The sequence below is a fragment of the Muscardinus avellanarius genome, assembly GCF_963383645.1.
Source record: "Muscardinus avellanarius genome assembly, chromosome: 4".
NCBI classification, from domain to species: Eukaryota; Metazoa; Chordata; class Mammalia; order Rodentia; family Gliridae; genus Muscardinus; species Muscardinus avellanarius.
In genome coordinates this window covers 119016146-119029503 of record NC_137789.1, presented here as the reverse complement: position 1 = coordinate 119029503, position 13358 = coordinate 119016146, and the positions used below count along the sequence as shown (strand labels likewise).

The following is a 13358-nucleotide window of genomic DNA, read 5'->3' as shown; positions in this document are numbered from 1 at the left end:
ACATGTAGATGTATTTTTGTGTTGAAGAAAGAGAAATCTTCAGGGAAGAATGCTAGCAGTGGGGCTGCGGAGTTGAAAGGTAAGTAGGTATGTAGTTTTGTTACTGCCAAGTCTTCTGACCAAAGGGTTCTACCCATTTGCCTTCCCACCAGTGATGTCTGGGGTGCCCGTCACCTGCTCCTCCCCAGCTGAAGAACCACCTGGTCACGGTGTATAATGTCTTCCAGTCTAAGTGAGAAATGGTGTCTCAGAGTGTTTAGGATTTGCATTTCTCTAATTCTGAGTGTGAAAGTCATCGTTACATCTTATTTTGCGAATTGGCTGCTTCCCCACCCCACCTTATTAGGTTTTAATCCTTTGTTCCTTAATGTTTAAGAATACTTTATACATCAGAGATACCAGCCTGTTTTCAAATACATAATGTTTTAACTTTTTTTTTTTTTTTTTTTTTGGTGGTGCTAGGGACTGAACCCAGGGCCTCACATATGCTAAGCATGTGGTCTACCACTGAGCTACATTCCCAGTCCAGTCTTTTGACTTTGTTTAAGGTATTTAGTGTGGGTTTTTTTTATTTTTTGGTAAAAATATATATGTATATATTTTAAGTTTATGTAAAAGTGATCAATCTTTCATCTTCCTGTCTGGATTTTGAGTCATCAGTAGAAAGCCTCTTGCTACCCAAAGTGAAAGAAGAACGCACCCATGTTTTCACTCAGCAGCTGTGTCGCTGTTGACAGTTATGTTCGCTAATCCACATGGAGCTTACTTCTCCGTATGGTGTGAGCTATGCACCAAATTTTACCTTTTTCCAAATGGCCGCACCATCTATTAAAAGCTCTTTTCGCCCCAGTGATCTGACACACTGCCTGTGTCATATGCTACATTTCCACACAGGTTTGGGTCTGACTCTGGACTTTCTACTATCTTTGGCCCACTTGGCAACTTATGAACCATGCCCCATGGTTTAAATCACAGAGGCTGTATAAAATGTTTTACTATCTGGTAGGCATAGTTTTACTTGTTCTTTAAGCTTTGTTTATGCTTCTAATTGATTCTTCCTGTTTAATGCCTCTAGGAGAGATGGTGTGTATCCATCTATTTCTGATCTTAATGGAAATACCTGTAGTGTTTCCCCCTTAGATAAGACACTGCTGGTATGAGGGCTATATTCATCGTGCTAAAAAGCATTCCTTAACTTCTTGAGTGCTTACACAATGGATGGGTATAGAATGTAGCCCGAGATGGGTATAGAATTTTTTCAGCCTATTTGGAAATAATTATGATTTTATTTCCTTAGGCTCATTAATAATGGCTTGTGATATTAATATGGCCTTTGTTATCAATATGGATGGATTAATTTTGAGCCAGCCTTGCACACCTGGAATAAATCAGATATTTTATGAGGATGTAGTATTTGAGAGAAAAAGGAATTAGATACCAATGATCAGAGCCACGACTGCGGAAGCTTTTCTCTGTCCTCTATAGGAATGACGTGATTCAGTCCACAGAGGGCTAGGCAAAGTCGGCTTTGCCACTCCCATTTCTCAGATGAGGAAACTGAGAACAAGGATGGTGAGGCAGCCTGGTCAACACACTGCTAGCAAATGAAGAGGTGGGACTGGACCTTGAGTCTCAGTGATTCCAGGAACCCTAATGATATGTGAACAGCATGATCTGGCTGGTTTTTAAAGTCATCCAAATGCTGACCAGACATGGGAAGGGGACTACCTCTCTAGGAACTAGGAGTAAGGAAGGGTCTCTATCCTTACTTTGCAGAGGCATGAGTGGTCCTTAGCCCTTCCCGGACTCAACACAGAAATGGTGTGAGGGGCCGGTAAGATGCTGCTGGCCAGGTGTACTGTCAGCAAGCCAACTCTGTGGATGACCTGGAGCCTGCAGGCCCATCACAAACCCTCCCACTTCAGCCTCACTGCCTCAGCCCTAGAGTGTCTCAGGCTCTGGAGGGAGTGTGAGCAACCTGAAGAATGAAAACTTGTTCAGGGACCTGGTGGGGCAGGAGAAAAGAAAGCACAGAGACTCAAGCTCTGCCCTGCCTTCTGATCCGCCCTGCTCCGTTTTCTAAGAACGGGCAGCAGGCCGAGGCTTATGTAACTTCTACTGGGCACAGCAGATGGTGTGCATGCTCAGCCAGGGTCCAACAGGCTCTGACACTAACCTTCCCTGACGTGGCGCCCGGGCCTCCTCTGCCCTGGAGTGCAGGGCACACGGTAGGGGACAGGAGCACAGGGAGGGATGGGACGTGGCCCAAATCGTCAGTTGGCTAAACAAGCCAAGGCCAGCCAGGCACAGGAGAAGCCAGGGCCCACCCACCAGGGCGCTGGCTCCAGCCAGGGAGAGGACCGCAGGAGCCCCTCCTCACAGCCCCGGCCACCAGGACTCAGAAGGCTGGCACGGCCCCTGGGGTGACGGCCCCGCTCCATCAGCCTCTGGCCATGTCAGATCTCAGCACCAGGAGTTTGGAGGGCAGTTTTCAAAGCCCTCTCTGGGTGTTTTCCCCTTTGGCCCTGCCTGGTATTCAGCTTCATAGGTTTCTTTTGTTGATAGGTAAACTGAGGTTCGAAGAGGATGATGGTTTTGCCTATCCCATAGAGACAAACTTGGCTTGAAAGCCAAAGCTTCCGGCCACCTAGTCCAGAGATCTTTCCAAATTCCTATGACATTGCAGGTTCTCCTCTCGCTGATAACCCCCAGATAACCTTCTCGGCCATCCTGAACCACCCCACAGTGCCTGTGTGGTCTCTGGTGGCTGGAAGGACTCTCAGGAGTCCTGGGATGACCCATGCCACCTCATGTCTTCTGCTCCCATGTCAAGCAGAATTAGAAGGGGGAAAGCCATCTGTGGGTAGATTCCCTTCCTGGGTGAGAAGCAACTATCCCTATACACGTAACCACACAGTTCCAGGGTGGACTCTGTTCATTTGAACAGATAGAGCTCAGAGAGGGAGAGGGAGACCAGCCCAGTGCCACCCAGCATAATTAGCTTCCTGGCTGGGATCAGATTCCAGGCTCCGCAATTCCCCAATTCTCAACTCTTAACTTTTTCGTGTGTGCGTGCGTGGGTGCATGTGTACAGAAGTGAGAGGAACCAGCTGGAAACTGTGGGGCCAGATCAAATTTGCAGCGGGGGTCACTGTGCCCAGCAGGCTGCCAGGCAGGAATTCCATATCAGCGTGTGGCAGGGGCTCCTGGCAGGACCAGCAGGTGCCCAGCTGTGAGGGCAGTAGCAGGGCCAGGCTGAGTGCCGCTCCTGCCAAGGGCCTGGGGATGCTTCCTGAACACTCATGTTAGATGTGGAGCCTGGTGCAGCCAGACCCTGAGGCCAGAACGGTTCTCTTACACCAAGCCCTGTTTCTGCTGAGGACCTGGTGGCTGTTGCCGTGGAGGGCAGGGGCCTGCAGTCAGCCCTGGCCACAGGCCTCAAATATACCCTTGCAGCCCACACCTGCTTACTGGTTGCAGGGTACTCTTTGGAACACTAGCAATGATCAGCTGTCTTGGGCATGCAAGTAGGAAACAAACATTTTAAAGGGGCCTGGACCATGCAGGGCCACCTTGCAATTTAAGTACAAAGTATAGCAGCCCAGCAAGTGTCACGTCACGGCCTGCTTTCTTCACACAAAGGGGTAGAGGATGTTTGACTATAAAACTTGGTTAATTCCTTGTGGCTCCCCTAGATTTAAGGAACAAAGACTTTACTACCTGGGGGGCTCTGACTCATCCTCCTGCATCTCCAGAGCATCTTCCCTGTGCGTGGCATTGTGCTGAAGCCAGACATGCAGGAGAGCAAAATCAGACCCTGCCTCAATAGTCACTGGGTGTCCCTCCCCTTTTCTTCTCCTACAACCTGGTGGTTTCCACCCTTTCTGCCTCCCATCCCTAGGACCCTGGCTTATGACAAGGACGGAAAAGGGTGCCAGGCGACCCCATATGACAGACCCCAGCCCACTCCAGGTCTCTCTATCTCTGAATTTCCCTCTGCCCTGCTGTGTCCCAGAACAGGGGAAGGTGGGGTGGGGGAGGGGCCGGGAACAACTTTCCTGGCATTTCTGACTCAACTTCTTGTAAGCTCTGCATCTTGCATGGGTGCCCAGTGCCCAGGCCCTAGGCTGGGCGGATGCGCGTGGGTGCCTCTGATCACATTACAGGGTTGCTTTCCCTGGGTTGTGTCTCCTGCAGCCTCCAGACACCGCTTGGGGCTTCTGGGGGGTCGCAGGCTCCTGGGAAGGCAGCAGCAAATGCTCCTCCCAGACCTGGTGATTCCTAGGGACCAAGCGGCCAGGGTGGGGACAGGGAACAGAAAACACAGCCCCTCTCCTCTTCCTGCCCCTTCCCCTGGTCCTCTGGCCAACCTGGAAGCTGCCAAGGGGGACCCTCTGTCCTCTTGTTCTCCTGACCAGAAAAGTGCAGGGGGAGAGCTAGGCCCAGCCATGGCAGGGGTCAGCGGATGGGGTAGGAGGAGGGAGGACGGTGGTAATCAATGGAGCCCCACTCATGGAACCCCACTCAGGTGTCACCACGCCTACAGAAAGGTGGTCCCGCAGGCCTGTCTCTGGAGGAAAGCTGAGGGGCGAAAGGTGGAGATACCTGACCCAGGTACTGGGGAAGATTCAAGTCCTTTCAATTCCAAAACTTCAGGCTCTTTCCAGTATTGAGAAGAAAGCCCTGGGCCCAGAAGTCTTATTTTACTAGATGATCAGATCCGGGCCAGCAGCTGAAAATGGAGTTCATGTCCTGGGTAGAAGTACCAGACCTCCCACCCACACCTTCACGGACCCGCCCCTGCCAACCCCGCCCTCCCTCTCTGTTTGCCCAACCTCTGCTTATCCTGCAAGGGCTGGTCAAGCGCTATCCTTCCCTCCTCCAGGAAGCCTTCCCTGACCGCCGGAGTCTCCTGTGAACAGCAGTGTTGTCCCACTTGGTACTCATGATAATGGTGATGACAGCCAGTGTTACTGAGCACCTTAGGATCTGAGCACATCATGCATTATCCCGTTCATCCCTACAACAATCTGATGAGACGGATGCTATTACTACTGCATTTCACAGGTAAAGAAACGAAAGCTCAGAGAGGCTCAGCAGCTTGCTCTGAGACACACAGCCAGACAGTGGTGCAGGCAACATTTGAACTCAAGTCCTCTGACTGCCAAGGCTCACTCAAGAAGGGACACAAAGCCCGTCAATCCTTCAAGGGTGGAACCAAAGCTCTATCCATCTCTGACCCCAGAGCCCAGCACTTGTGCAGAGTGAAGGAATGCGTGTGTGCCATCTGGTCCATCATCTGGTAAAACAAGACTTCTGGGGCCAGTGAGTTTTAGAACCGGGCTGGGGTTCCAATATCCCATGTGAGGACAGGAATGCTCAGCTCCCACCCTGAAATCAGCCTTCCCTCATCCCTGAGTGGCACGAGGGCGGGCCTGGGCAGCCTGTTCAACCACACCCTCTGCAGGGCCCCCTCACGCTTTGGTGGGGAGACCGAGCTGCCTCTGCCCAAGGGTCCTTCTCTGCCTCTGGGCTCCACCTGGCATCTGGGGCTCTTGCTCTCTGAAGCAGGAGATGCTTATGGAGCAGGAAAAAGGGACTGAAGTCTCAGAGGGTGATTTATGGCTTGAGAGAGAGAGAGACCAGGGCCACGTAATGTGCACAAGGGCATTCCAGTCGATATATTGACTTTCCGGAAGGGCCTCGGTAAACACAAGTGATTCTGGGCCTCAGCTACCTCTGTGTGGCTGCTGGGGCCTCACCGGATAGAACCAGACAGAAAGCCTGCAGCTCTTAAGGATCATTGGCCTCTTACCTCCCCTCAAGGCTCAGCCTTCCAAGGTTCAACTTATAGAGAGGGAAACCAACCAACCTGGACCCAGAGGAGGCAAGGCACTTGCCCAAGGTCACACTGCAAGGGAGGGGCAAGAATCAGTCTCAACTCTTAGGCTAGGAGCTGCTGGGCCACTGGGCCTGAGCCTCCCTGCCCCTCCTTCACCACCACTGGCCACCCCTGCTTCTCTGGAGGAAGAGGATTCTGCACCTCAGGTACAGAATAGGTGCGTGGCCACAGCCCGAGTGGTCACTGTGTGCTGGGCACTGTTCGAAGGGCTTTATTGTACATTAGTCACACGATCCTCAAAGAAACCCTATGAAGATGTTATTACCCTCATTTGACAGACAAGGAAACTGAGGCACATCGCAGTTAGGTGAGCCATCCCCCCACCCCTGGCTACTGAGTTAGTGGTGACCGGAGTCTACACTAATCTCAAACCTCAAAATCCCAGCTGGTCACACCATGCACCACTCTGCAGTGGCAGCTGGGGCCCTGGGGATTGATTGGCCTATTTGAGGAGGGGTCTGTAGAGGGGCTGTGATAAATGAGCCCCCTTTGGTTGGCACAGAGTGGCTGAGGAGGCCATCCCCCATGCTGCTTTCTCTGCTCAGGAGCTGGAAGAAGGCAAGGAAAGGCTTCCCACGGCCCCACCTCTATGTGATACCCCCTAGTACTTTAGAAGTATTTGCTGGGCCCACTCCATTTTCAGGAGCCACTGAGAGGGATCTAAGAATAAGAATCCTTTCTGTCTCAAACTCTTGCCCCTGGTCCTAGTCCCCAGGCCAGCAGGAACTGAGAGGACACAGCCATTCAGTGGGACCCAAAAGCTGGGAGCGAATGTGGCCTGAGGGTCCAGTGACTGCCCTAAGGTGGAGTCAGAGTGGATGCTGATAGGGCCATATTTCCCAAGAGTGAAAGCTTGGGACCGGTTCCCTGTCCATTTGCCCCAGCCAGCCAGGTAACCCCATCCCATCCTCTCCAGGAAAATGTTCTTAGAAAAACTGAAAAGGCCTGGCTCATGTCACAGCCTCCAGGAAGTCCCAAGGGTGAGAAGTTTACTCCCCCTGTGCGCTTCCCTGCATGCACGGTTACCCTTGTGTGGCATGAAGGCTCTTCTGGAGGATATCAGCGTCTCCACAAATACTGACTTCCTAGAGGACCAGGGCTGGCCGCTGCCCTGGGCCCCAGTGTGGCCTCCTAGGTGGGCTTCTACTCCTCCTCCTGGTGGTGCTCTTACAGGGACCAGTGAGTCCCACTTCCACATGGCTTCTAACTCTAAGACAGTATGCACATGGGTGGGGCCAGGACCTTCCTGTAGGTCCTTAGTATGGGCAGGACCTTTGTGACCAAAGGGCAGTAGAGTCCAATGTGTGTGTCCTCTTTCAGTGGCTTCCACTGAGAGCCCAGGCCCAGCACACCTGCCTGAATGCTGCTTTTCTATAGAGACCACTAACTCAGACTCTGCTGGCCCCTTTACCAGGAAATTCCAGGTGCCCTCACCCCCACCTCCCTCCTTTCCAGGGGAGAGGAGGTGAAGCCTGAGAGGACTCAGGTCAGGGAGCAGACTTCCAAATCACAGCCCCTGCAGCTGCTCTGGAAAAGCTGGGTGCAGACTGCAGGGACACAGGGCCTGGGACCCCTGTCCTTCTGGGGCTGTAGCCTGGATTCCTGGAAGGGCTTAAGGAACTTGTGGCCAACCTTCCTTGTTTCTCTAAAGCACCAAGACACACCTGCTGGAGGGCCTGTCCCATGGGTTCTCGGCAGGGGAAGGCATACTGCCATCCCAACAGCAGCACCTGAACTCCTGGGCCAAGCCCTGCTCACAGCCCTGGTGCCCAAGGGCAAATGGCTGGGGGGGGGGGGTCCCATCCAGAGGAGGAATCATGGAGCCTCCCAAGCCTGGTGGTGACTCAGTGTCCCCGAATTACACGCACCTATTTATACCCAAACAGAACCATACCCTGCACACCCCCACATACCCAAACACACACACAGACACACACACAGCTGCATACACCAGACATCCTCATATGCAGAACCTCAAACCCTGACACAGCCACCTTGCAACATCCCCTGCACACTTACACACACACACACACACGCACACACACACACACACACACACACACTGGCACCCAAAGCCAGATAGCTCTCTGCTCCTCCCATCTCCTAAGAGGCATCCTCAACCCCCCCCCCCGCCCCCACCACACACTCCTTAGTACACACACCCACAAGGTCTCCTTTCCCAAGAGCCCAGAGTCGCGCTGGGGAAGTTGCAAGGGCGGGTGGGTGGGGGGCGCCAGTTCAGAGAGAAAGAGGAGGGGTCTCACTCGCTCCTCCGTGGCGCTAGAGTTCCCCGGGCTGCAGCGGGACCGATTTAGCTGGGCTGGGGCTGGAAGGTGGCGAAGAAGAGAGGGGCGGGAGCCGGGCACCGAGAGCGCCGCGTCGCCACCGACACCAGGTGACTGCGCGGTGCGCGGCGCCCAATCCAGCCCCCAGGCTGCGCAGGAGATGCTAATCAGGCGGCTTTGTCGGGAAGGGCACATTCGGGAGCTTCTAGCAGCCTGGCGCTTCGCGAGAGAAGCGAGAGGAAACAAAAGCGGTGGGGGCGGGGGAAGCGGCTGATTAATGCCTGCACTTCAGCAAATGTTTTCGCTGCCATTAGCATCGCCGAAGACCGGAGCCCAGAGAAAGGGGCGCCGCGGGGACCTGTGGCTCGCCCGGGCTTGTCGGCCCTGGGGCGCAGCGACTGCGCGGCTCTGGGCTGGAGTTCCCATCCCGCGAGTCAGCCAACTCCCAGCGAAGAGCTTCAGCTCCCGTCCAACTTCAGTACCCTCCCGGAAAGCCGAAGGTGGTGCTCCCCTGCTGGCCCCGCCCCACAACACGCCTCGGGCCAGGGAAATTCCGGAGCCCCCCACCTAGAGCGAAGGCAGGTCAGAAGAAGCTGGAGGGCCGACCCAGCCCGGACTCCAGGAGCCCTGACTCTCTCCTTGTATTATTCTAATTAGGGTATTTCAAATTCCCTAAAAAAAAAAAAAAAAAAAAAAAAAAAAAAAAAACCCAGAAGCACAGAATGCACTTGTTTGGTTTCATTTTGCCTTCGCAGCTTTAATGACTCCATTTGTGGAAGCTGTTTAGGATACTAGTGGAGGGGGAGGGAGAGAAGGAGCGCGGCAGAGGTGCCTGCCAGCTCAGGCCTGGGCAGCCTTTCTCCTCCCTTTCCCTTGAGGGTCATCTGCCCAGGCAGCAGATTCTCAGGGCCCAGGGCCACCAATCCCAAGGCCCAGTCCAGGACCTAGCCCTTTCCTGCTAGGCTCAGTGGGGTCCATGCAAGCTGTGTACAGTATTATAGCCAGCAGCGGGGGTGGGAGGGTCCATTCAGAATCACTAACTATGCTCTCCAACTCTGGAGATGGAGATGGAAGGGGTCCAGTGTGCCCCAAACCCATCCTCACTGTAACATTCCCTGGAAACCTCTGTGTCTCTGGGGAAGCGTGGAGGGCAGACCTCATCTTGGATCTGATAGACAGGAAAGGGGCCACAGTCCTTTCTGTCCAGTAGAAACTCCACATGAAAGTGGGCAGGAGAAGGCATGAGCCCCCAAAGTGTCAAGATAGCAAGTAAAAGTCCAAATATACAAATGGGCAGACGTCTAAAATTCGAAGGTCTAGCCCCGCCCACCCAGAAAGCTTGGCTTACCACTGGTTTTACCCTCCCCAGGTCCGGACAACTGCTAAGATCAATGCTGGGGAGAGGGTGGGGTGGGGAGGGTGGATCCACCTTTGGAAACTTGCCAGGTCTCAGCCTGGCCTGTGCCTGACCTTTGGCCTTGCCCTGTTCCACCCTAGTGGGTGCCAGCTCCCAAAGGACCCTCCTTCCCCCACCCTGCTATAAGTCCTAGTCAAACCCAGCCAGCAAAGCAATCTTTATCTTTAGCTGCCTGCCTTAGGTGGTGTCTCAATTTCAGCATCTCAGCCCAAATCAAGGACTAAGCGTCTTCAGACGGGAAGGAAGAGGAAAGAAGCCCTAGACTGATGTGTGCGAGGTCTGAGTTCAAACTCTGATTCTGCCCCAGAATCCCAAAGTGACCTTGGGCCTGTCCCAAAGCTTCTGAGTTAAGCAAGTGGATTGGAAACAGGGGAATTGTTTTGTCTTGAGCCACAAAATTCCCTGCTGGGTGAGGGGGAGGGGACGGAGCCTGAGGATAGGGATTACAAGAGAAATTCCTTCCCTGCCTGGTACTTTCCTATTAATGAGAAAACCCATTAAGACACTTGATTTTCCATTTGTTTAAGTGAGATGGGTGCTTGCTCTAGTGTAGAGGGAGATGAGGACTGGCCCTGCACACACATACACGCACACTAAGCAGAGACACTAGCAAAGATCCGATTTTGATTTTAATTGCACCTTAAAAGAAGTATGATCAAGACACTTTAGCTCCTTTTCAACCATCCAGGCCAGAGGCCAGGGAAGGGCTCATTAAAAACTTCAGGAAGGGGGTGGGGGAAAAGAGATTCCCAGGGCCACCCAGAGCCTTTGAAGTGGCCCCCACTTAGTCAGTCACTTGCTGACATCCTCTTCTAAGGGTCTGAGGTTTTATGGTTCCTGTTTTGATTTCTCCACCACCAAACTTTATGGTTAAAAAAATTCTCCCTGCTGTAAAAGGAGCTTGCTGCCATATTCTCTGGGGATGGGTGGGAAAGAGAGGAGAGAGGTACCTGCCATTTCAAGGGAGCTTGGACATACATCCCCAGGAAAGAGCCCTCTATAGGGACAGCTTCCCCTGCCGCATCTGGGCAGGACACTCATGGCAGCTGGGTAGATGAGGATGGAAGAAGGGGTCTAGTGTGGCTTAAATCAGTCTGGGTACTAGACAGAAGCCCTGCACACAAGTCTGTGATCTGTGTGGCAGGATTTGGGGAAAGCCAACACTCTGGCCTTGGTTTTCCCCATCAGTGAAATGGGACTCATTAGAGTTCCATTGGGGGAAAAAAAAAAGAACATTCTGAAAGAAAGATGCTCTGTGCCATGGCATTGAAGAGAATGGTTGTGTGGGAGGAAGGAGCATGTTCTCCTCCCCAAAGAGAGGGCAGCACATTCCCGGCACAGGGAAGGCTGCAGGCCCACCTCACTAGTTGGCCCCTCTCCAGGCTGGTGGGCAGGCAGCCCCTGCTGTGCTAAGTAATGAGCACAATTCTAACACTGCTTCTGCTCGCTGGTGAGAAATCAAAGCCCGGTATTAAAGGCCATTTCTGGCTGGGCATCGTTCATGCCCAAATCCATCAAAGCCCTGGGCCTGGGGTTTCTTCTGGGGAAGGTGGGGGCTGGATGCTTTGTTAAACTGGAAAAGCAGGCTAACCCTAGTCTTCCCGGCCCAGCCCACCCACCCGGAGAACTCCAGGCCCACCAGTATTGTCTTTCTCCTAACTGAGTCCCCACCCTCAGTAACCTTGGTATTTATTCCTGATCCTACTGCCCTGCTGGTACAGAAAAAGCTTCCCAAGACGGAACCCTGCCCAACTGCCATTTACAGAGACTTCACCCTACCCTTCAATCACCTGCTCAAACACCCTCAAACCAGAAGCCAACACCCCAATCCAGCACTCCCACACCTAAATGCACTCTTTAAAGCAAGGTTGGTCATTCAGCAGCCTTCCTCCCCCTTCCCCATCATTACCTTCCAACTTCAAAACACTGCTTTAAATACCAGAGTCTGCCCAAATCATAATTAACTCGGATCAAATGATTGTGTCGTAACTTTACAGTACAGCTTGGAAGAAAAAAAAAAGTGGAGGATGTGCTCGAACCAAGCTCTCACTCCTGGCCGTGGGAATCATTAATTCCAGAGTGAGGGATCTTCGGCTTCTGGAGGGGGAGAGGGAAGAGGAGCGGATGTCAACATCGCAGCGGAAGGGGGGAGGGGGCCTGCGTCATCTCGTCCACTTTTTGCTCCAGTTTTCCTGCCGATTCTCAGACTCAACTCAAAGAGGACTCGTAGCAGGTTGCCCACTCCGCCCCCACCGCGCTCCGGGAGTCCAGGTGCCCGGCGGCCGGGTCAGTCCACCTGCTTTCCATAAGGTACTACAGAGGTTTGCTTCAATACGCGCAAAACCGCAAAACGCGGCTCAGCGATGCCTTGACCAGCCACAGGGCGAGCGAGACATGTATGCATCCACGCGGGAGAGGCAGGTTAGAGATTTTTAAATCAGGAGCCCACCAATCCTTCAGCCATCCTCCTGGTTCTGGAATAGGTGCCGTACGGAGGCAAGCGCACCTGGTCTGGTGTGCTCCCTGACAGCAAGAATGTTAGTGACCCATTTAAAAGAAAACTCGGCAGGGGCACAGCACACCCCAGACCTCTTCCAACACATACTTCAACATTCAGGAAAAAGGAAAAAATAAAACAGCAACCTTCCGAACCTCGAGCCCCACATCTCCCGAAAGCCGCACGTGCAGTTTCGGCCCCTCCTTCCTTAATAGCCCAAACCCAATCCGGCCTCCCTCTGTGGCCCGGCAGGACCAGCGCTACCCGAGTTCCCTAGGACTCTCGCGGCCTCCCTCTGGTCCGCAGATTCCTGTCGGTGCAGCGCGTAGGAGCCTGGGCGAGCTGGGACCTGGACTAGGAAGTTGTAGGCGAACGGCGGCGAGCGCACACCTGGCCCATGGAGCGACAGTTCTTCCTCTTGCCCTCACCAAGCACACGCTGGGACACAGGGGTACCCTGAAGGCGGATGCTCGCAGAGGGTCAGCCCCGAATCAGACACCGATTCAAAGGAAAAGAAGCGATCCCTTCCAGGCGGGAGCAGGGAGCCTCCAGCTTACGCTAAACCCCATGGCCAGTGCCCCGGTGAGTCGGCTGCGGCATCGCCCACTTTGATGGGACAGAGAAACCTACCTCCTAACTCCGGCACCCTGCAGCTTTCCTCGTGCGCACCGACTCGGCCGAGAACCACCCCAACTTTGGGATTGGGCGCAGGGAGCAGCAGGGGTCTCTCGTCCCCACCCCGATGCCCGATCGCTGCCTACCTGCTCGGCTCAGTCTCGGGTCCCAGCACAGCAGCAGCGCCAGCAGCAGCGCGCCCCGCGCTCCGCTCCGGGCCCACATGCTCCCGCAGCCCGGGTCGGGCGCCTCTCCCCCGGGGCTCTCTCCCTGGCCCCAGCCTCGCCGCCGCCGTCTCCGCCGCCGCCGCCTCTTCCTCGCCGTCCTCCCGGGCGCCCGGCCGCGCCAGCCCGTGCCCTCCGTGGGGGCAGCGGCAGCCACGCTGCGCGGAGGGCCGCCGGGCGCTCGGGGCGATGGGTGCGGGCGCCTGCTCGGGAGCCAGGCTCCGGCGCGCCCCTCTGCGCTCCCGCGGCGCCGGGGTTCTGAGCGCCCCCCGGGCTCCCGCGCCTTGGCTGCGAAGTTGCAAGACCCAAGGGGAGTGCGCTCAGTGTCGCTCGCAGCGCCCGGAGCCGCGCTGTCCGAGTCCCGGAGCGCGCCTCTCCGCGCCCAGCCGCTCCCCGCGGCCCCGGAGCCCCAGCCGGC

The 13358-nt window shown here is 54.6% G+C and overlaps 1 protein-coding gene across 2 annotated transcripts in view; it reads right to left on the bottom strand.

The window, feature by feature from the left end:
• Nucleotides 1–12941, bottom strand: part of UNC5B (unc-5 netrin receptor B) — a gene marked incomplete at both ends in the record, with an annotated part of 78207 nt that extends 65266 nt beyond the window's left edge. For both annotated transcript variants that reach the window (XM_080694675.1, XM_080694676.1), the window contains one exon: nt 12863–12941. In XM_080694675.1, the coding sequence (XP_080550801.1) occupies nt 12863–12941 (79 nt within the window). The remainder of the gene's footprint in view (nt 1–12862) is intronic.
• Nucleotides 12942–13358: the final 417 nt, after the last annotated feature.